The 23,001-nt window shown below is 43.0% G+C and overlaps 1 protein-coding gene across 2 annotated transcripts; it reads left to right on the top strand.

The window, feature by feature from the left end:
* The first annotated feature begins 414 nt into the window (after positions 1-414).
* On the top strand, positions 415-22,387 carry adgrg6 (adhesion G protein-coupled receptor G6). Of its 2 annotated transcripts, XM_086060977.1 has the most exons (29): positions 415-563; positions 1,357-1,430; positions 5,852-6,199; positions 6,543-6,685; positions 6,810-7,089; positions 7,160-7,333; positions 10,511-10,576; positions 10,741-10,803; positions 14,432-14,520; positions 14,701-14,753; positions 14,965-14,988; positions 15,067-15,218; positions 15,931-16,042; positions 16,178-16,266; positions 16,344-16,408; positions 16,484-16,620; positions 16,722-16,887; positions 16,972-17,103; positions 17,413-17,529; positions 17,616-17,661; positions 17,750-17,856; positions 17,935-18,062; positions 19,146-19,414; positions 19,640-19,742; positions 19,874-20,024; positions 20,124-20,256; positions 20,466-20,567; positions 21,181-21,324; positions 21,555-22,387. In XM_086060977.1, coding segments are annotated over exons 1-29 (3,597 nt in total). In that variant the 5' UTR covers positions 415-561; the 3' UTR covers positions 21,683-22,387. The 2 variants fall into 2 exon arrangements, with proteins under 2 accessions (XP_085917103.1, XP_085917104.1); XM_086060978.1 differs by lacking the exon at positions 10,741-10,803.
* Positions 22,388-23,001: the final 614 nt, after the last annotated feature.

Genomic DNA, 23,001 nt, shown 5'->3' with positions numbered 1-23,001 from the left:
CCAGGTGCTAGCTAGGTAAACGAGCACCATGGGAGCTCGTTAGCTAAAGCCAAACTGTGGCAACTTTGTGAGTTGTGTGCTAACACTGACTGCTACGACTGAACTGTTCATAATTCCCGCACCGTTCCAGCCTATGGGAAAAAAAACACCAAAGACTCTTTAACCTATGTGAGCCCTCTGATTGGATGATGTGATGTCAGGAGAACACCCGAACCCATTTGAGCCACGTTGAATGGCGGCAGGTGTGTGCGGGCTGCCGTTTGACGTGGTTGACAAGTTGTGTTTTGCTCTTTCGCAGCCGGTCGGTCAAGGCCAGCGAATCAAACGCACCCAGCAGCCAGAGGCGCCTTGGTATCCCTCCCCTTGCTCGGCCCCCTCCCCGCATTTTCCCCATCCTCGCAGCTCGGCTCTGTGTGTGTGTGTGTGTGTGGATGTGCGTGCGCGCGCGCCTTCAGGATTTGGGCTGGAGAGTCCCGACAGAAAGTTTTAGAGGAGAAGAAGAAAAGGAACACAAAGTCGTTTTGGAGGTGAAATGTCGCAAGGCAGGAAGCGGCACTAGACATGTGAGTTTCAATTTGTTGGTCAAAGTTTGATTTGGGCAGATGTTGACTTTTGAAACTTCTTCTTCATCTGATTGGCTGACATCCTTCATTGTTTTTGGGTCGCTAATTTTAAATGACGCGAGTCACTCATGAAATGTCCCAAAAGTTTTTGCACAACTTTTTTTTTTTTTTTTTTTACTTTGAGGGTGAAAAGGGAATGTTAAAAATCTACTTAGCTAACAATCCTCAGTGGTTTTATTGTGTTTTTTTTTTTTTTGGGACAAAAAGTGTCTTATTACAACTCCGGTGATCTCAGAAAGTTGCGGGTAAGGGGTTAACTCCAAAAAGTCGCACTTTTTTTTTTTAAATATGCATTTATGAATATGAAATCAATATGGATGAAACACGAATGTCAAAATTAAACATTTAAATAAGTTTACATTTGGTCATTTGGCTCAACAAGACCCAAGCTGACCACATGTCGCAGACTTCATTTCATGCGCTGGCACCCAAAAGTCATTTTTTGCCGTGTCATTGATTTCTCGTACAGCCACAGTTTGTATTTGCTGATTTTTTTTAGTTGAATAGACGGCTGTGAGTGGCGGCTGTCAATCACATTTTCCTGCAGCGGGGCGGGGTCATGGGGTCGTGGGCGGAGACTTGACAAAGAGGACTCTTGTTTGAAGGTCACGACTGCTTGACATGATTCAACTTGTGAATATTCATCAAACGCAGGCAGCTTGGCGTTATGCTAATAATCCTCATGAATATTTAATGAAGGGCACAAGCTAACGTGCCTCCCACCTCTCCTCAGGTCGGCGTTTCGCCGATTGGGCGGGGCCGGGAGGCTTGTGGTCATCCTGATGTGGGCGGGGCTTCATGCACACGGTAAGATGCTCATTTGGATTGGTCGTCCAACAATGATAGGGCATGTATGGACAAACTGCAGACTGGTCGCCACTCCATTTTAGGCCCATATAGACAAATGCACGTTCTCATTTGTGGGCAGTTTGTTGGTTTGCAATGAAGGTGACATGAGAAAACGTTTTCAGAATGAGGGAGGCAAGTCTAAGGTTGTAATATAACAAAATAACTACAACAAAAATTGAAAAGACTAAATAAATAAATAAATAAATAAACTAAATAAAAACAAAACAAAATCCTACGTTTATAAAACTAGAATTATGGTGAAAATGTCCTTTGTTTTCATCTTTAATATCATTCAGGGGTCATTTTAAGTGTGTTTATTTTGGTATTGCTGTATGTCGGTAGCTACAGAAGGTTGTTTGAGATTTGAATACCCCATACTTTTTTTTTTGTCTTGCATTTGACAAATTCTTCACATAAAATAAAATAAATAAAGCTAATTCTAAAACTATTTAAAGGAAGCATTTTTTTCAAAATAAAAACAACAAATCTGCTCAACAAAAAAAACGAATTAAAACTAACTTCATTAAAAAAAACAAAAGTCAAAATGAAATAACTATTATAAAAACCCCAAACTATTATAACACTGGCCCAAAGGGTTGTTTTTGATTTTTCACCATAGTTTTAATTCATTTTGACCTTTGTTTTTTAAAGTAATTTTTAGGTTTTAGAGCAAGCTTGTTAGTTCTTGCTAGTTTAAAAAAAAAAGTCGTTTTTATGAGATTTAGTATTAATTTTATATTATATATTTTTAAATATATGGAAAGATATGAGTGCAAAGTAGGACGACATAAACAAAGGGGCATTTTTGCTATAGTTAGATTTAGGTCGTTTTATAAACTTAAGCTATAATTTAGTTTTAATCTTTAAAAGCATTTTCAGTATTACATAAATGAAAATGTTGTTTTAGTTTGATCGTTTTTATTAGCTACCTTGATCTCATTTCAACCCCCCCACACCCCCACCCACACACACACTCTACCCCCTCCCCCCCTCACCCCACCCCGTTGCGACGCGTCACACACGTAACCGTCAAGTGATGTCATAATGTATGACCCTTGCAATATTTCTTCTCTTGAAAACTAGCAACTGAGCATGAATGCCGGACCGGAAACACGTCACAAATCAAACCACGCAGAAGAACAAAACAATTTTTCTCGTGGAAAAGACCCCCCGCCCCCAAAGAATAAACTTCAACACCACTACTGAGTGTGCGCGTGCTTGTGCGTGTGTGCGTGTGTGTGTGTAATATATTTTCCATACCCTTCCAGTAGCCTCCGGCCAAGTACACTCGTAAAGTTCCCAGAAGAACCCCCCAAACACACGCACACACACACGCACACACAGAGTGCTTTTTGTGTGTACGTGTGGTGGAAAGAACATTGGCCACATTCACGCACACACACAATCACCCTCCTCACACTCCAAGGGGAGTATTGAGCCCCGCCCCCTCCATTCGAGTTGGACGTTGCATTTTTTGGGGCCACGCCTCTGACAACATGATGATGTCACTCTGACCTCCCCGCAAGCATAAACACGCGCACGCACACACAATCGCTCCTCACACTCTTGTGGGAATATTAAGCCCCGCCCCCTGCCATCAATATAGATGTTGCGTTTTTTGGGACCACGCCTCACGTCACGATGTCTTTCCCCAACTCACAAACGAAAAACACGTACACGTTTTTGTGAGCATGTTTATGACGTGTGATGTCACCGTGACCCCCTGACGCGCGCGCACACACGCATTCCTTCTTGCAGCTGTCTGCTGACGTTGGCGAATCCCTCTGTGACGCGGCACTTGAACCCATCGCGCTCCGACAATTGGCATGGCGACGTCCATCCATGTTGCCGTCCCGAGAAATAACGAGCGAACGTTTAATTGTTGGAATTTGCCTCTTTCTTTCTTTCTTTCTTTCTTTCTTTCAATTCTTGTTTAATTAATTAATTAATTCCAGCGTCCTTGTCCGGGATGTACTTTGTTGGAAATTCGGCCTCGTGACCGTTTTTTTCTTCTTTCTTTTTTTTTGGGGGGGGGGGGCAACCCACTGCATACAAAAAAAATCAAGCAATCAAGCAATTATTGCATGTTGTACATAAATATAACAGTGTCTTTTGAAAAGCGAACTGAGTAGCTCTCATACATTTTTAGACTTTTCTGCCTGTCTGTCACATGTCTGACTTTTTTCACAATGTCATGGACACATTATGGTCATTTTCTGCCTCTCTTTCGCTCGTTCTTTTGACATTTCATGCCAATTTTTTTAAAAACGTTTTTCTGCCCTTTTGCTATCAATTTTGACCGACATTTTTGGTCATTTGTAAGATTTCTTCTTTTGTTTTTGGACATTTCATTGTCAGTTTTCTTTTCTGCCTTTTTTTGTGCAATTCTCTGACATTTTTTGGCAAAGACATTTAAAAGAATAGTTGGACCATTTTTATCTCATTCACTGCCATCGACGGCTATTGACGTCAAAAATTCATTTGAACTATTTCTATTAGTTTAAAAAATGTCCCCACTTTTGTTAACAAGTGTATGAATACCTAGATTTTTTTTATTGTATTAGAACAGATATACAATGTTTGATTAATTGTGAGTTAACTAGTGCAGTCATGCGATTAATTACGATTAAAAATTGTAATTGCCTGATGCCCCTAATTTTTTTCTTAAAAAAAAGAAAAGATTATTAAAAAAAGAAAAAATCAAAGAAAAAGTTATTAAAAATTAGGGGCATCAGGTAATTAAAATTTGTAATCGTAATTAATCGCATGACTTCACTAGTTAACTCACGATTTATCACAAATTTTATATCTGCTCTAAATGTACAAAAAAAAAAATCGAGGCTTTCATACATACAAATGGGAAAAAAAAGTTAAGCTCATAGAAATAGTTCAAATCAATTTTTGACGTTTATTGCTGTCAAAGGCGGCGAATGAGTTATGAGGAAGTCGTCGCAAATGATAGCGAAATCACCACCGAGGACCGTCGCTCGCAGGATAGTAATTAAGAATGTTTGTGCTGCAGGATGCAGACATGTCGTTAATAACAGGATCAATCCTAAAAAGCAGCTTAACCCCCCCCCCCCCCCCACACACACACACACACAAACACACACACACATATATATATATACACACTAAAGCACATTAGCATTTAGATGAAGACACTTCTTGGTCCATGTTTGATCGTTGTGTATAGCGTGCAGCTTGTTCATCGTCATCGTATTCATGAGCACGCGCATGTAAAAACACACCTGATGTATTTTCCTATCGCGCGTTCCAACTGTTACATGTCATGTCATCGCACCGATTTGCATGTTCGTGTGCGTGCGTGCGCGTGTGCAAGAAGGGTGCGTGTCGCGTGTGTGTTTTAACGAGCATTGACTGAGGGCGAATTGATGATTGCCTTCCAGTTTTCTCGTCTGCTTTAGTCTTCTCGTTGTCGTTTTCTTGTTCTCTTGTGCTCGAGTTTTCTCGTCTTAAAGGGGAAGTCAACCCCCTCAAAACATCTTGACAATAATACGTTCTATGCGGTCCTAAATAGGGTTTTCTGATTAATATTGCGTTAGTGGTGAAATGGCCGCCACCTGAGATGGATTAAAAAAAAACGGCTGGATTTTTGCTTCATAACTCAATTCCACAAATGTAATATTCATTAGAATGTCATGTTTAGACTCGTGAGGTCACATATAACATTGTTGTCAAGAAATGTTTGTTGACTTCCCCTTTAACTCATTCAAACTCAAAAACGTGTAAATACGTTTTTTAATACTTTGTCCCCCACTCCCAAAAACATATTTATACGTTTTTATTTATTTATTTATGCAAGAGCATACAGAAGGCTTTGATGCAGCTTCTGACATGAAGAGGTGGCTTAAAGCAATGGCAGTTATTACATAAAACGGCCAGCAGGTGGCAGCAGAGGATAAGAGATCAGCCAGGCCCATGTTGCAACAAGCTCTTTTTGACAGTGTTTTCACCAGGAATGTGAATATCGATGAAAAATATACTTTTTTTTTCCTGATGAAAGAAGAGACTCTAATCTTTCTTTTGGTTTTCCATGTTTTTATAGCAATAGAACCCAATATTCTGTGGGCCTTGCAAAATCAGTCAAAATCCTGTAAAACAACCGGGAGCGAAGGGGGTTGCTTCAGTGAAAATGGCTGCGGGTGAATGAGTTCATGAAGTTCTCTGGTCTTCTCGTGGTCTCCTCTTGGACTTGTAGTCCTCCGCAATATCTGTGCTTTTGGGGACGCGACTTGCTGTCTCGTCTCCTCTCCCTTGAGTCTTTGGCGTCTTGAAGAGTTGTAATCTCAAAGTCTTTTTGCCCTCAAACACGTTGGCGTCCTCATGCCTGTCCCCCCTCCCCCCCTGCACGACAGTTATCGGGTGCGAGTGGTCCAAGTGCGGATCCGTGTTGACGGAGTCCGAAGGCTGGCTGACGTCTCCGTGTTACCCGGCCATGTACGGCAACTCCCAGACTTGCCGGTGGAGCCTGCGAGCGCCGCCGGGCTTCGTCGTGCAGATCTCGTTCGAGGACTTCGAACTGGAGGAGGCGCCGGGATGCATCTACGACCGACTGACCGTCGCCACGGGCAACGGCGAGGTCAAGTTCTGCGGTCTGACGGCGGCCGGCCTGGTGCTCAACTCCAGCGGGAACGCCATGGACTTGGCTTTCACTTCCGACTTCAGCATTCAGAAAAGAGGCTTCAGGATCAGCTTTAAACACGGTAGGTCAAAAAAAGGAAGGTCAGGAGGGGAGTGGGAGTCTCGTGATTCGATTCCGATTCTTGAGCCTGTGATCCTATTCAGAATCCATTTTCGATTCAGAATCCATTTTTGACTCAAAATGATTTGATTGATAATGAAAGCAAAAATCTATTTCAATCAAATCATTTTGAATCAAAAATCGATTCTGAATCAAAAATCGATTCCGAATCAAAAATCGATTCTGAATCAAAAATCGATTCTGAATCGAATCGCAGGCCCAAAAATCGAATCAAATCGTGAGACATTGAAAGATTCCCACCCCTACCTTCAACCCGTTGTCTCGCTTCCTCCTAACCCTGCTAGTCGCCGTGGCATTGAGAAACCAGAAGGTGAGAGTCGCCAACGGCAATGCGCCGGCGGCCCAAGTGTCCTCTTCTGTTGCCATGGCAACACTGCATCACTTGACCCTGTGCTTGGAGATGGAACGAAGTGGGCCGCCGCAGCAGGTCAGTGCCGCGTGACACCATCGAGTGCGGTGGCTCGCCTCAAATTAAGGCAGCGACAGGTTTCTATTGCCCGACTTCCACCGACACTTCCCATTCCATCACTTTCCGACGGCGTGCCGCGCAGGCGGAGTGGATCTTCACGTACACCGACGCGGACGGCGACACGGCGCTGGCGCTGGGTGCAGACGAAGGCCACGTCAAAATTGTGGTGGAGGGCGTGACGTGCTCGCTGGATTCCATCGTGACGCCGGCCGACTGGACGTCCTCCATGAGCGACTTGTGCGTGCTGTGGACGTCGTCCAGCGGTCGCGTAGGCGTTTACTTCAATGGAAACCACTGGGCCAAGACCTGCTCGCACTCCAGCGGGCGCTCGGTGTTGGGCGGCGGCACCTTTCGCCTGGGAGGTGAGGCCGTTCGCCACATTGTCTTTCCTTTTCTTCCGACGAGAGGACGAGCGTTCGTTGTCGCGATCAGGGCCGAGCAGCTTTTCGGGGAGCGTGTACAACGTTCGCGTTTGGGACTACGCCATGACGGTGCAGCAGCTCAACGCGCTTACCTGCCACACGGCGGGAAACGTCATCGACTGGGACAACGGCTTCTGGGACGTACCTCCGACCCTGGCCCAGACGGACGCCGACCTAAGCTGCAGTGAGTCGCTCAAGTTGTCTCTCTCGTCTGTCGTTTTTTAGACTATTGTTTTTACTCTTGTTTCTATCTCGTCTCTCATTTTCCGCTAGTTTCTTTATAGCAGGGGTCTACAACCTGCGGCTCTGGAGCCTCGTGTGGCTCTTAAGTCCCTCTCCTGTGGCTCCCGGTGGATCTCTAAAAAAAATAGTAGAAAAATAATATATTTTGAACATATTTATTTGTATTCTTTATATTATTCAAATGAATTCATGATTTAGATTTTTTTTTAATGAATAATTAAATATTCCACACAATGTCAAAGTCCAAAACATTTTTAATCACCTAAAAATTTATAAAAAGGAAGGGGAAAGCAGAAATGTATTATTAAAAGTTCCATGAAATTGCCAAACAATGTCAGAGAATTGAATAAAAAAGGCAGAAAATAAAATTTTCAAAAAAATGTCCAAAAACAAAAAAAAATGGCAGAAAATTACCGTAAAAGATTTTCGGAATTGCCAAACAAGTCAGGAAATGGCAGAAAAGAAAACGTTCAAATATAAATAAATATAAATATAAAATGTCCAATAATAAAAAAGAAAATCCCAAAAATTACTATAAAATGTACACAAAATTGCCACCAAAAAAAGTCCAAAAAATATATTCAAGAAATCCCGAAATCTACCATAAAATGTCCACAAAATTGCCAAAAATGTCAGAAAATTACTGGCAAAAAATGTCAGAAAAAATAGCCAAAAAATGTCCCCCAAAAATAATAATAAAATAATATCCATAAAATAGAAAGACAGAAAAGTCTAAAAAATGTATGAAAATTACAAGAACAACCAAATCCAAAAACAAAAGGTAGAAGAAACTGAATGTCAAAGTATTGGATGCTGCATACTAGCTTTGGTCCCTCAGTACATTAGACTAACACTAACAGCAATGTCTTTCATCACAATCTTCAATTTTGTGGCTCCAGACACTTTTTGGGGTTATTTATTTGGCCTTTGATAGGAAAAGTTGTTTCTCTCGTCTCTCTCGTTTCTTGTTTGTCGCGCTCTGGCGACATTACACAGGAAGTCACTTCTACGTCCAAGTAAAAACGACATGGAAAATAACCAGCACATTCCTCTCGGCTCTGCTTTTCTTGCTAAATTCTTTGTTTCGTTGTTTGTTCCCTCCTTCCTTACTTTGTTTTACTTGTTTGTGTCCTGGTTTGTTTCTTTGTTTTTACCCTCGTTGGCCTCCATCTTTGTTTCCTTGTTTGTTGCCTTGCGGTCACTTCCGCCTCGAAATGGAAGCAGTGAGGAAAATGACGAGCACATTCCGCTGGGCCGCTAAGCTAATGGACTCCAGCTGCTCCCTTCAATTCTCACCAGACGACGTGCCGGTTGTGTGCGGACGTGTGTGTGCGCGCGTGCGTGTGCGTACGCGTGTGTGCTGTGTTAAAAAAAAGACAAAGAAAGAATGTTTTGGACATTTTACGCCAAAAACAAAACATGTACCGGTACTTTTATTTGTATGTCCAGTTTTCAATGCTCAAGTGTTCTCGTGCTGTCAAAGTTAAAGCGTTAACTCGTTGATTAATCACAAAAAAATATTGCATTGGGGTGTGAATTGCCTCGTACCTGGCAATTCGATCCGTATCACGACACATAGGTCACAATTCGATTAAATACCGATTAATCATGATACAAATCTAGAAGTCGATTATTGCGATTTTTTTTATTATTATTAAAAAATTTGAAAATACTAATCAGTAGTGATAGACAAATGAAGCTTCATGAAACACTTGTGATATTGTTTGACTCCTCTAGATGGCACTCTTGGTTTAAAAGCTAACCTCAAGTAAGATGTTTTGTTGAATATCTCCATCAAAAATTGATGTTTAAAAATCAATTTGACCGCATATTAAATCGATACGAGAATCGTGCACGGTAATATCGCGATATATCGCCCAAAAATATTTTATTAACACCGCTATTGATCATGTATTAACACAGATGAATCACATTATCACAGATGATCCTTTAGCTTGACAGCGGATGGCTGCGTTTAAGGTAGCACAGGTTGTGTTTGAGCAATCACCATAACTACATCCATTCAAGTAAAGCGTTTGATAAATGTTTGCGTATGACATTTAGAATATTTGTTCATATCAAACTGTTGGCGTATTTGGTTTTCATTTTAAATTATGCAAGTAATTAACGGATTAGAAAGAGAGGAGGACGAGAGTGTGCAGTTGATCAAAAAATGTTGAAGACGTCCTCTTAACATTAAATGTCGAAAGAATTAACACATAAGTGCTAGGGGAGCTTGATTATGAATTTAAAAAATATATATATATATTTTGGTAATAATTTATTTTTTAGTACAAAACAAGAAAATGTTTAAACATAAAAATTATTAACACAAGTACAATTCTTTGAAACACTACAATTGTGCAAGTTTCTTATGGATGAAACCAAATTTATTAAATTACTTATTTTATTTATTCTTATTTATTTATCTCTCTCAAAATATATATATTTTTTTTACTTAAATAAAAAAAAAAGGCGCAAATGTATAATTTTAAACAGCTCAAAATTAGTATTAATATTTTTTTAGAATTATGCTGATGTTGTAATTGTGGAGTGTAATAATAATTGAAATTGGAATTGAATGTTGATTAATTGCTCAGCCCTAATAGGTGATCTACAAATTTCGTGGGCAAAAATTGTTGATTAAAAAGCCTTTTTAATGAAGCGATTCATCGTGATGAATCCAAATTCTAAAATGTGATTAATCTGATTTTAAAATGTAATTTTAGTATTTTCACTTTACTTTTTTTTCACCAAAATGTGATTTTTTTTCCTCCCTCTTCACTTAGAGAAAAAGAAAATAACGGACATTATTCAAAACAAGTCACTTCCAGAATTTTCTTAATTTCTTCAGATAGCTTTGAAACTGTATTTTAACTTAACTTGCATCAACTTCAATTGAAGCAACATAAATAAATGTTTTTTTTTTCCCCTCCATATGCAAATAATGTGAAAATGTGCTTGTGATTAAAATTGCTCGTCGCTTTTGGCGGGGCGGAACGTTAGCGTGAAGAATTGACTTAGCGACCAAATAACGAACTTTGGTGATTTTGTAAACCCGCTGACTGTTGGCAGCCATGTTGTTAGCATTAGCATTTGTGTTCTTTTTGCCATTTAGGTGTGTCCCTGCCCAGCAACGGCTCCCTCCACGGCAAATGTGACTCCTCGCGCCTGGGATGTCCAGGTAAACAAAAAACAAAAAAATCAAATCAAATAATCCACGCTGGGATGTGCGTTTTCTTTCACCGTTGTCACACACACCGGATGTTGTGTGTGCGTGCGTGCGATGAACATTAACTCATGTTGGTCATCCCACTTGTCTTGTCTCTCCCTGCGACATTCCCGCAGCCGCTTCCTCTCCTGCTGACTCCACTAACACCATCCATGCTACTAATGCAACACACACACACGGTAGGTAACGCACGTGCACGCACACACTCAACGCCACGCTACCGCCACATCATCAACCTTCATCCTCTTTCCTCCTCTTCCTCGGTGGTATTTTCCCCAGCATATGTTGATGATCCTTTTGTTTTGCCCTTTTTCCTGCCAACTTTTCTTTCTCTTCTCAAGTGTAAATGGAATTTTGATTCTGGGCTCATGCGAGGGAGATTGGGAAGCCACTTTTCTACGTGTGGCCTGCAAAACACTGATCCACAACAGCAGCAAGACGTTTGCGAACATACAGTCGTAGGAATGGAATTTGGCTCGTCCAATGTCACGTCCACTTGGACTGTTGCTTTTGTTCATTGTCCTTCCCAGTCGGTCTGATCGCAGCCTCTCCGCCCACCCGCATGCCTCTAACCCCCACCAGTATCGCCAGTTTCACCACAACCAGTAGCAGTGCCAAGAGGTGGTCCTCGGGTGAGCCTTCATTGGCCAGCGGAAGCGAAAACGAAGTCAAGGTTTCTTTTACGCTAGCGGCAAGCTCAGACAGGCAAAGTCTGTGTGTGTGTGTTCTCAATTAGCACCAATCAGTTTTTTTCCTTTTTCAATGAGTGTAATCAATACTGTGATTGCATCAGGATGAAGCTGACGAGGGAGGGGGGGATCCTTCAAGCGAATCTTTGATATAGTGGATGGATCCACAACACTACAGATTTATTTTTAGTTCCTTATAAATTTTTTAAAAGAGGGAAAACTGACTGATGTTTGACTGGTGTCAATCAACATGTGTTTGTTGTGCTGTGACTGACAGCTACACACACACGCGCGCGCGCATAAGAGACCCAAACGCAGGCATTCAACTTTTGAGTCTATTTAGCTTGCGTTTGAAAATGTGAAGTAAATGTTTATTTAATTTTTTTGTTATTTTTCACGTCATCAAGCGAGCTTCTTTTTATTATTATTATTATTATTATTATTGACATTTGTACAATTTTCAACAATAGCTATTCTTGTCATCAATGTCATAATCAACGAATGAACAAAGTTGTTGATTATATATATCAAAAACGAAAAAATATAACATGCCAGGGGGGCAAAAAATATATATATATATTTTTTAAGGTTTACAAATATTGTAGGATTTTTTTATAGCCTTTTTGTTAAAAAAAATAAAAATAAAATAAATAAAATAAAATAAAAAAACTTTATGGAATGGATGTACTGTTTCACTTCACAATGGAAAGCAACGAAAATTGTTTTATGTGAAGTACCGGACCGGATGCTATGCTAGGCTGACTTGATGTTTTGCCATTTACAATCTTGTGTAGCTCAGCAGACGCAGCGCCACCCACTGGCAGCCATGACTAACAACAACCTCACTAACCCACCAAGGCCTGGTAAGACCGGTTCTTGCGCTAACGGGGGCTAGCTTAGCACACTTCAAGGCGTGACGATGGTTTTAGTCCACAAGATCATAAACAACAATCATTAGAGTATGTATGTAATTTTTCATACTCCAACTCATTTGTTCTGATGTCCCTTTTATGTTTGGAATTTAGTATTGCTAGGTGACCATGCTAATTGTCGTCTGGCTGTTTTTTTTGTGCTGCTCACGTTCAGCCATGCTAACATGCTAACGCTTCTCTCTGCTCCACTGCTTTCTCTTAGCATTAGAGTGAGCGCTCTCGTTCGTGGGTTGTTCATACGGCGCCATCTGGTGGCGTCTTGATGCCAAGCAAACTATTTGAAATGAGTAGCGATTGTTTGGTTCACTGTATTTACATTTACGCAGAATCTTAGTAGACCAATTATGATGAAATGTGATCATCAGTGTGGCCTATCACTGTTTTGTTTTTATGGCTGTTTACTTCCTCTCACATGTGCAAGACCTCCAACCCACAAAGACAAGCTACCATAATGGACGCCCCAAACTTGCTGCTCTACCACCTCAGGGCCCCCCCATACACAGGTTCCCAAAATATGAAGTCGCACCGGCAAACTCGACCCCCTGGTCGTCCAGATGGAGAAATGGTCATGTTTTTGCTTCTGGACCACAAAAAGCGCCACCTCAACGGCCACCCTCATCAACGCACCTGCTCGCTACCCCAAAATATGAAGCAATGCCTTCCTTAGTGCCCGCCCGACCAGCCCCGCAGGTACCAGCACCCGCCGGGCTGCCTGCCTTTCCGGTCCGATTGCCGGGTGGGCGGCGCCCCTTCCTGGCATTCGTCTCCACACCGCTCAGGAAGCCGAGTGGCGGTCGCCGGCCGCCCGCCACAGAAGCACCGCCCAGGCGGCGGGCAACAGCCATCGCCAAGCCTCTTGTGTATAACTCCACCACTGGAACAGGAAGTGGGGACATCAGCCAGGGGGGCGGAGCATCAACTATCCAGAGATTGTTAAGCTCCTCCCCTAACACAAGTTCTGATGATACTTTTGCCACACCCCATTCCCTGCCATCTTTTCCTCAGAAGCCATCTAAAAGCTCACTGGCTGCTTCAACACTGTCTCTGCGCTCCTTAGCTCCGCCCACTCCCCTCCCAGAACACACCGACCAATCACATGCCAGCATTCATGGTCCTGGGCCAGCTCCACCAGTTGGGAGCTTAGGAACTTTTCCAGCCTTTGAACTTAAAAGAGTCTTTGTCGCGCTGCCGGTTGATTGGCTGTCGGCAGCATCAGGTCACGACCCCTCACTTCCTCATCACGTAGTCCCACCGCACATGGCGACGGGTGGCGTCTCGTCACTTCCCGTGACGCCTGAGATCAGGCAGGAGGCGGGGCCACAGATGACACCCCTTCACTTTGACTCCACCTCCAATCAACAGACTATGAGGACCTACCCTTTTTTAAGCTCCTCCCCCCAGCTTCCCCTGGTTCCTACTCTTCATCATCTCACCCCACGCCTTCCTCATTTGACTCCTCCTCTTCATCTAACCCCTCCCCTTCCTCACAGGACTCCTCCCCGCCCTTCTCTGACCCCACCTCCTCCTCTTCATCCCCTGTCTCCGCCTCTCCCTCACTTGACTCCTCCCCCCACACTCCGCCCAACCTCGGCTACAGGTGTTCCCGCCCTCACATTGGCCACACCTCCTGCAAATGACCTCACTTCCTCTCAGCTGACAAACACAAGCGCCATCTCTTCTGGCGTCCCAGTGCCAAGCCCCTCCCCCATCCACGTGCGTCATCCCATAAACAACATGGCTGCAGGCTTGTGGGGGGCGTGTCCATGCAAGCACGGCCGGGATTGGATGAGGGACAGTAGGTCAACATGACCAATTCTAATCATAATCATCAAGTATCATACCAAGCTTTTTAATTGATTTCGCATTTTTGATTGGTTCTTCTTGGGTGATGTGACGGCTGTCAATCAGGAGAGTAGGCAGAGTCTTTCTGGTTCTGGTGGCTGGTGATTGGTTCGTCAATGTAACTACTGATCTTTTGATTGACTGGTTGTGCTGCTCCTCATCTCCTTCCTGACTGCTTGTGTGACTAGTGTAGAATGACACTGGAGTGACATCTGGTGGCCAAAACCAAACATAGCAGCAGCTGTTTTTCAATAACGCAATCACGTTAGTGTAGTGTTGAAACAAAATGTGAAATGATAATAAAATCCGATAAAACATTTTCTGTTGGTCTCCTGTGTATGCAGAGGCCTTGTTCTACAGGGTGACTCTGGTGGTGCATGATGGGAGCTCGACGTTGACTCAAGCTGATGTGGAGGAAGCTGTGGCCTTCTGGGTAAGGTCCCAAACATTGGAGGCTAAGGCTAAACGTAGGCTAATGCTAATAGCTAAGAGTGTCTGATGTTTTAGTTTATGCTAATGGTCTCTGACGCTAATGTTAGATTAGGGCTATTATGTTATGTTCATGCTAATGCTAATGTCAGGCTAACATTAGCGTCTGTGTTTGTGACATCAGCTGAACGAGACGTTCCACAACTGGACTCACGCCGCCTCCGTGGACTCGCTCAGGTGAGTTGTGGAGGACAAGATGTCTTTGCTAAGTTGTCACATTAACGCTAACTTTAAAATAGATATATATTTTTTTATTTTTTTTATTTTTTAATTAACAAGAAAAAGAAAACACAAAAATAAAAACAAAAGGTCTCATCAGAAATTTTTCAAGTTATTAAATATCGACTAGGCTTGCTTACATTAACGCTAACTTTTCTACTTCCCGCAGCGTCCAGCCTGGAGGTCACTCAAGGTCAAAGTCTTCGCCTGACAGGTTAAAGGTCATGATCACGTTGTGTGGTGTTGACATTGAGCCACTGATGTCGCCTAGCTTCCTGTGTCAAGCCTTGCTGCGCCACCATGACATCACGGATGACCTCACCGATGTCCCAGCGGAAGTCCGGGACAGAATCTCCAGTGGCGATCCTCACATCGGCGCCGGTCTCGAGGTCCACGCGAACTCCATTCGCGTCAGCCCTTTGGGTAACACCACCAAACGCACGGGCGCTTTTGGTCACACCTTGTCCTGACACGCACATTCTGTTCTTGTTTCCAACGTCCTGGCAAACTACACTGACTGTTATTATTGTTCTTTCTACACTAAGCAAATCATAAACACATTGACAATAATTCCGTTTTTCATTTCCTCTTGAAGAGAGGTCGGGCAGTTTTGAGGTCAGCATCAGTTCCAAATCTGTGGATCATATAACACACAAAAGTTCTTGTGGCCAGCTTTGAAAAAATTATTTTTTTTCTACAGAAACTCAACAACCCTATGACGTCAACATGGGAACGACACAAGCCGATTGCTATTGTTTCGGTTGCTGGGTGTTATCTTCCCGTGAAATTTGAAGAATTAAGCAAAACAAAACAAATAGGATGGACGAGGCAGAGATCTGTAATTTGCACAGATCATTTTCGTCATTTTGACTTGAGTCTTGCACAAGCAAAACTTTGTTAAGCACATTCGAGAAATTAACAAAATTGTTGATGTACAGGCTAAAGAGAAGTGGTCCCAATATGGACCTTTGTGGAACACCATACTCAGTACTTCTGTCTTATGATGGGTTGGTCTTTTACTTGAAGTTAAATGCAAAAGTAATTCAAGGCTGGAACAGTTTTTCTTGTTTTGTTTTGTTTTTTGGTTGCCATTTTGACTAACAGAAAATGTATGTTGTTGTTGGTGTCCTACCAGAGAACTGTCCAGAAGATGAGACGGTTCACTACCGCTGGCCTGAGAGCCGGCCCAGCGCAGCCCACTTCCTGCCGTGCTTCCCCAACAAGGAGCAGAGCGCCACTCGCAGCTGGTAGATGAAAACTTGACTTAACTCCAATAACAACGTTTTTCTATTTTGTTTGTTCCCACCACTGCTCGCGGGAAGTGGAAGGAGAAGACAGGAAGTGGCGCGGGGCTTCTCACTCGCGTTTCTCTCTCTCCTCAGCTTGATCGACCTTCACAACTTTTCATCCTTCTGGTCATCCGCAGACTTTAGCAACTGCACCGACATCGACGCCATCCAGGTTTCGGCAGGTAACCCCCCCTGCAGTCAAATGACGGCAAAAGACCCCCGGCACCGTTCCTAATCATTTGTCCTGTGTTGGCTGCAGAGAACGCCGCCGAGGTGGCCGTGCAGCTGGCCGCCATCACCGACAACCATTTGTCCCGGGAAGAGGTGAGCCCACCTTCACATCCCCCCCGCCGTGTTCATCACGCCGCCACCATCTGGCGTGACACTTTGTGTGCGCAGGTGTCCAAAGTGGTGAGCAAAGTGCAACAGCTGGTGGGCGTGGCCAACATCAACACCAGCTTGGCCTCCACCGTGGTCACTATCATCTCCAACGTCATGAGCAGCCCCCACAGCGACCTCGCACCCGCCTCCGACAGGTGCTGTCGACAGAGTGTTACTTGAGTAACTATTGAGTAACTATTGTAATAGTGTCTAGCGGGCATGATTAGCCCGTTGACGCTGTCATGTGACTTGTTAGGGCGTTGAAAGCGGTGGATCATCTTTTGGACAAGTTGCAGTTCAAAGGGTCAAGCGTGAGCATCAGGTCCAGACGGCTGGCTTTGGGGGTCTCAGCCTTCAACTCGTCCACCTTCAATGGGACGTCCTTCAGCGCCTTCATCCCGACAAACTCTACCGACCCGCAGGTAGCGCAAACGCCATCGCGTTGCTTACGACGCCGGATTTTGACCACCAGTTTTTTTTTAATTGTTGGCCCCGCCCCCTTTCAGATTGACTTTGAATCAGAGCAAATCAACTCGCTGGCTCAGGTCACGCTCCCGCCCTCTCTGCTGTCGGGGGTCGACGCATCGCTGCCGACCCGCATCAACTTCCTGTTCTTCAGCACCACCAGCCTCTTCCAGGTCACATTTCAACTCAAATTATACCATATATATATATTTATATATATGTATAGTTTTATTTCCACAAATTTTTTGTACTTAATTTTTTAATCATATTTTTATATCTGTTTTTATTTTAACTTTTTATTTATTTATTTGTTTATTTATAGTTTTTATTCCCATTAATCTTTTTTGTATTTAATTTTTGAATTATAGTTTTACATCTGTTTTTAGTTTCAGTTTTTAATTTATTCATTTATTTATTTATTTATTGTCAGTTTTGGTCCTCTCATGTCTGACATCTGCAATGTCCGTCATGTTGTCGGTCAGCTGGAGCAGGACGGCCGCGCGCTGATCAGTTACGTGGTGGCGAGCAGCGTGGTGAACCGCAGCATCAGCGACCTGAAGGACCCCGTGGAGATCCACATCAGTCATTTGACACCTCAAGTCAGACTCTTTTTTTTTTTTTTTCTTGTTTCCTCTAAAGAACATTTTGACTTGTGTTGCCGTGACGATCAATCATCTCCTTTCAGACCATCCTCAGCCCAGTGTGCGTCTTCTGGGACTTTAGCATGAACGGTCAGTGATGATGATGATGATGATGATGACAACGCGATTGTTGTTGACGCTGCAATTCGTTAATGCCGTGTCTTTGTGTATCCACCAGGTGGCAGCGGAGGCTGGAATGGCGACGGCTGCCGTGTGTCCAAAGAATCAGGCGTCAACAAAACGGTTTGCCTGTGTGACCACCTGACGCACTTTGCCATCCTAATGGTGAGCATACGGACGGCAGCCATGATGGTTTGTGCCCATTTGTTATTTTTAAAATGTGTTTTTTATTTTGGTATTCAGGACATTTCAGGAGTGTCTCCGCACATTGACCGGCGTCACAACCGCATCCTCACCTTCATCACCTTCGTCGGCTGCGGCGTGTCGGCCATCTTCTCGGCCGCCACGCTGCTCACCTACCTCGCCTTCGAGTGAGTTGCTAAGCCCCGCCCACACATAAAGTTTATCACAGAAAGATCAAACATGTGTCTAATATTTCACATCATATCAAATATCACATTTCAGGCTTCAAACATAAAAATTAGGGGTGTCAAAATTAGTGCGTTCATTTTTAGTTAATCTAAAGTTCCTTTAATGCCACTAATTTTGTTAACGTGCGATTAACGACCACCCCTTACTTGGATAGCCTGTACTGGGGGAATACGTCCACATTAAAATTTTGCAGTAGTAAATTTAATAATAATGAATATATTTGTGGAGACTGGGGTCAAGTTGTATTTTACAATATATATATTTTTTTAATTTCACAAGTTACTTCATGTTAAAAAATTTGATAACTTTTAATATGAAAAGAAAAATGTACTGAGCTGTCACCAAGGTCTTACAAATGAAATTATGCCATCTAGTGGCAAAAAAATTACCAACACAAATCAATATTACACTCATTTTTTTTACAGTACAGTACATCTTTTTAATTTTAACTCCATTTTATGAATTATTATGAAGCTACTGTATCAATGATTAAAAGATTCAGCCATATTTCTAATAGTTTAACATTTGTTTCCACATTTATGTTAACAAGATTATGAACAATTAAATATTGTAAATTTTATTGTACATTTATGATTTTAAAAAATGTATTGCCCGACACCCCTAATAAAAATATACATTTTGATTTTTGGGGGTGAAGAATTAACACTAAGTGGGACACATTTGAGAAGTGGAACAAAATTAGTACAATATTTGAAACTTTAAAAAATAAATTAAAATTATTCACCCCCTTTTCTCTCAGTGCAGCCAGCTGACTCCAGATGATTTCTGAATGATCTAGTGTTGACCTAAATGGCTGATAAATGGAATCCACCTCTGTGCACCTGCTCTGTGATGGTCAAATGTGGCAAAAGGGGGGGGGGGTAATACTTTTGCAAGGCACTTTAAATTGGGACTTGGGCGATAAAAATGCTAACATTCCCTTGGCAACTGTGTTCTAGTGAACTCTACTGTACGCTGTAGTTAGTTGGAATGGATTTGACGTCAACTCTTGTCTCGCGCAGGAAGTTGCGTCGAGATTACCCGTCCAAGATCCTGATGAATTTGAGCGCCTCGCTGCTGCTCCTCAACATGACGTTCCTGCTCAACGGCTGGTTGTCGTGGCAACGCAACGAGCCGCTGTGCGTGGCGGCGGCGGCGCTGCTTCACTACTTCCTGTTGACGTCCTTCACCTGGATGGGCCTGGAGTCGGTGCACATGTACATTGCGCTGGTCAAAGTGTTCAACACGTACGTGCACAGATACATCCTCAAATTCTGCCTGCTGGGCTGGGGTGAGTCTTTTTCAGTTTTGGTATTTAGTCCGTAGTCTTCATAACTTCTTTGTCCTCACTCGTAATCCATATATATATATATATATATATATAAATAGATAAAAATGCACACCGTTTTCTTTTCTACTTGTAGCCCTTTGAGATCTTGCGATGTAAAGGGCATTCTAAATCAAATGTATTGTTATCATTATCATTATTATTATTAGTATTGTCTTATGTCTCCAGGTATTCCCGCCGTGCTGGTGGGGTTGATCCTGGCAGTGGATAAACACTCGTACGGGCCCCAGGAGTACGGCGACGGACAGTTTGGTGAAGGACCGTCACAGTTGTAAGTTGTTACTCTTCACATGCAGAGGACGGCCAACAGGGGGCAGCACTGCCTCAACGGCCTCCCATGACCGCACGTCCCTGATGCACAATAGTGCTAATGCGCATGACGAATGTGCGTCATCTCCTCAGCTGTTGGATCCGGAGAGCCGTGGTGTTCTACTTGGCGTGCGTGGCCTACTTCTGCATCGTCTTCCTGCTCAACGTGGCCATGTTTGTCGTGGTCATGCTGCAGATCTGCGGGCGCAACGGCAAACGCGGGAACCGCACGCTGCGGGAGGAGGTACCGAAACGGATCCCGAAACTGCTACCGGTAGCCGCGTCTGTTTGTCAAATGCTTTGTTGCCTTGGTAACGCCGCTCGCCTCCTGTTGGGCGCTCAGGTGGTCCGCAACCTCCGCAGCGTGGTCAGCCTGACCTTCCTGCTCGGGATGACCTGGGCCTTCGCCTTCTTCGCCTGGGGGCCGGTCAGCCTCGTCTTTGTCTACCTTTTTGCAATCTTCAACTCGCTGCAAGGTGACGACGGACGCGCAAGTCTGCCAGATATGAAAATCAAAACAAGAAATGTTTTCCTCCACCCAACATTTTTTTTGAAAGAAAAGCTGCTAAAAAAAAAATCTATTAAAAAACAAGCAAATATAAAATAGAATGAAGTCACATGACTATGCCCCATGCCTAGCATGACTCATCACTTTTTCTTCTTCTTGTGTTGAACACGCCCGCAGGCCTCTTCATCTTCTTCTTCCACTGCGCCCTCAAAGAGAACGTTCAGAAACAGTGGAGACGCTCACTTTGCTGCGCTCGCTTCAGACTCTCTGACAACTCGGGTAACCTTTTGACGTGCACGTCAACAACAACACCATCATCATTCACACATAACTTTTATTTTATTGTACTTCTTCTCACTCTCTTGCTGTTCAGAAATTGAGAGACTATCATATAATGGCAGTTTGAGGAAATCAGAGCAAGAAGAAAGAAAAGTTGGCTAGCTTAATGCTAACATAAAATGTGAACTGCAATCCACAGGCTAATGGAAATTAGCATTGCTTCAAACAACGGCTACTTTAACAAACATGGAGGACCAACATTTTTTTATATTAAGTTTTACTTGCTTTGTTGTTTGTATAGTGTCCATTAGTTTTAATATATTGTTTGACTTTATTTTAAAACATGAAAGGACCAACATACTTATTACACTGAAGCGGCGTCCGCTTCTTGCTTTGAATTGCGCTGCATTTCTTCCAGAGGAGCTCAGTGCTGCTCAGCGTGCTGTGGCACAAGGTGGTACTACACCAACGTTGGACTTGCTTGTTACTGTACAAACGATAGCTTCTAAATCTATGAGACAGTGATGGTTCAATTAGTTAAAAATCCAAACTGTCATGATGATGAGGAGGAGGAAGAGGATGCCGGTGGTCACATGACTTGCTTGTGTGTCAGACTGGAGTAAAACGGCGACCAACAATACCAAGAAGGCAACTTCGGAGCAGGCCGCCCAGTCCTTGTCATCGGGCTCGTTTGGCTCCAGCGCCGCCTACTGGACGTCCAAGGCCAAAATCACACTGACGCCTTTCGGCAATTCAGGTGTCACACACACACACACATAGGAATGTCACAGTATTTTGATGACAGGTTATGGGACTCGAGTCACATGACTTGACTTGAGTCATGTTTAAGTCCTCAATTTTAAGATGTGGTATATGCTTGGCTAAAAAATACGACATTCCGCTATTTGTTGATTCATTTACTTCATTTCTCAACACTTCCTAACTGAAGCTATACTTGTGACCTTTCCATTTTCTTTTTGTTGGCAGAAAAACAAAATCAGACCAGCCCATTTTCCTCCAAGGCGGAGCCTATCTCCTCCTCGTCCGTCCTTCCCGTCAGCCAGATGATTGACAAGGTCAAAGGTTACTGCTCCACGCACTCCGACGGCTTCTAAAAGAACTCCACCCTGACCATCCGCCCACCCCGTACCCCTTCCATGCCACCAGAACGCCATGATATCACAACAAACAGGAAGTGACATAATGGGCGCGACCATTACACAATTTCTTCAGGAATGTCCTCGGATGGTAACTTGGTGGTTGCCAGGTGGTCCCTGGGTGGTGGGCCCGAGATGATGCCAGGGCTCACTTTCCCTCCCAGAAACGAAGGCCAGGAAAAGCAAACATGGAGGAAGTCTTTTTTTTACAACTATTTGATGTCTTTTGACAAAGTTTTTCCTGTGTTGTTTCCATTTGCTTTCATTTGCTCGATTGACGACCCCAAACGCGAGCAGACGTTATGCAAAACGGACCGTGAACACTTTTTTGTGTGTGTGTGTGTGTGGAAGCAGAAAGTGCTGAGTCATGCTCAGTGTGAAGCGTAACAACAATGTTTGGATCTTCAAATTGCATTTCTGGAACTTTTAGCACAAACTTTTTCGAGTAACAACTTGTCATTACTGACACTAACATCCACCTCCATTGCTTTCAATGCAGTCTGTAACACGAAGCATTTCAGCTGTGTGGTGTCTCACTTGAAACACTAGGGGGCACTATGTTACAGAGGAATCGCCCCATTCCTCATGGCATTACCCGACAACATGAACTGTGTAAATCCCATACTGCAAAACAAAATAAAACAAATGACAACTGTGATCATATACTCGGTGTGTAGCGAGGGTCCCCGGGAGCCCCGAGCAAGAAGAGATGAAGTTGCATGAATGGACTAAGAAGTGGAGTGATGGAGAGCTTATTCACCTTATTCCTTAGAGGTCTCAAAAATATTCACCAAAATTCTATAAAAACACCATTCCTCATTCAAAATTCCTGCACTATAATATTTATTATATCTCCCATTATGGAGAAGTTGGGGACATTTAAGGGACAAAAATAACCAGAAATGTCCAAAAAATATTCACCAAAAATCAATAAAAAACACTTTTTTTCCTCATTCTGATTGCTGTAGTAGATTGCCATGGTAAGCAACTATTATAGCTTTAATATTCATCACATCTCCCGTTATGGACACGTTGGGGACACTTAAGGGACAAAAATAACCATAAAAGTTTAAAACTATTCACCAAAAATCAATAGAAACACAATTTCTTGTTCTAATTGCTGTAGTGGCTGGCAATGATAGACCACACCTCAAAAAAGACTAGAAGACAGGGGGAAATTAATTTCTTAAAATAATTAAATAAATAGCTTACAAGTAAGGCATATTAGGGCCACGTATAATATATATATATATATATATATTTTTTTTTAAATAAAG

This window comes from Leptonotus elevatus, chromosome 18 (genome assembly GCF_054856555.1).
Source record: "Leptonotus elevatus isolate MCC_2025b chromosome 18, RoL_Lele_1.0, whole genome shotgun sequence".
NCBI lineage: Eukaryota > Metazoa > Chordata > Actinopteri > Syngnathiformes > Syngnathidae > Leptonotus > Leptonotus elevatus.
This window is presented reverse-complemented; position numbering and strand designations above follow the sequence as displayed.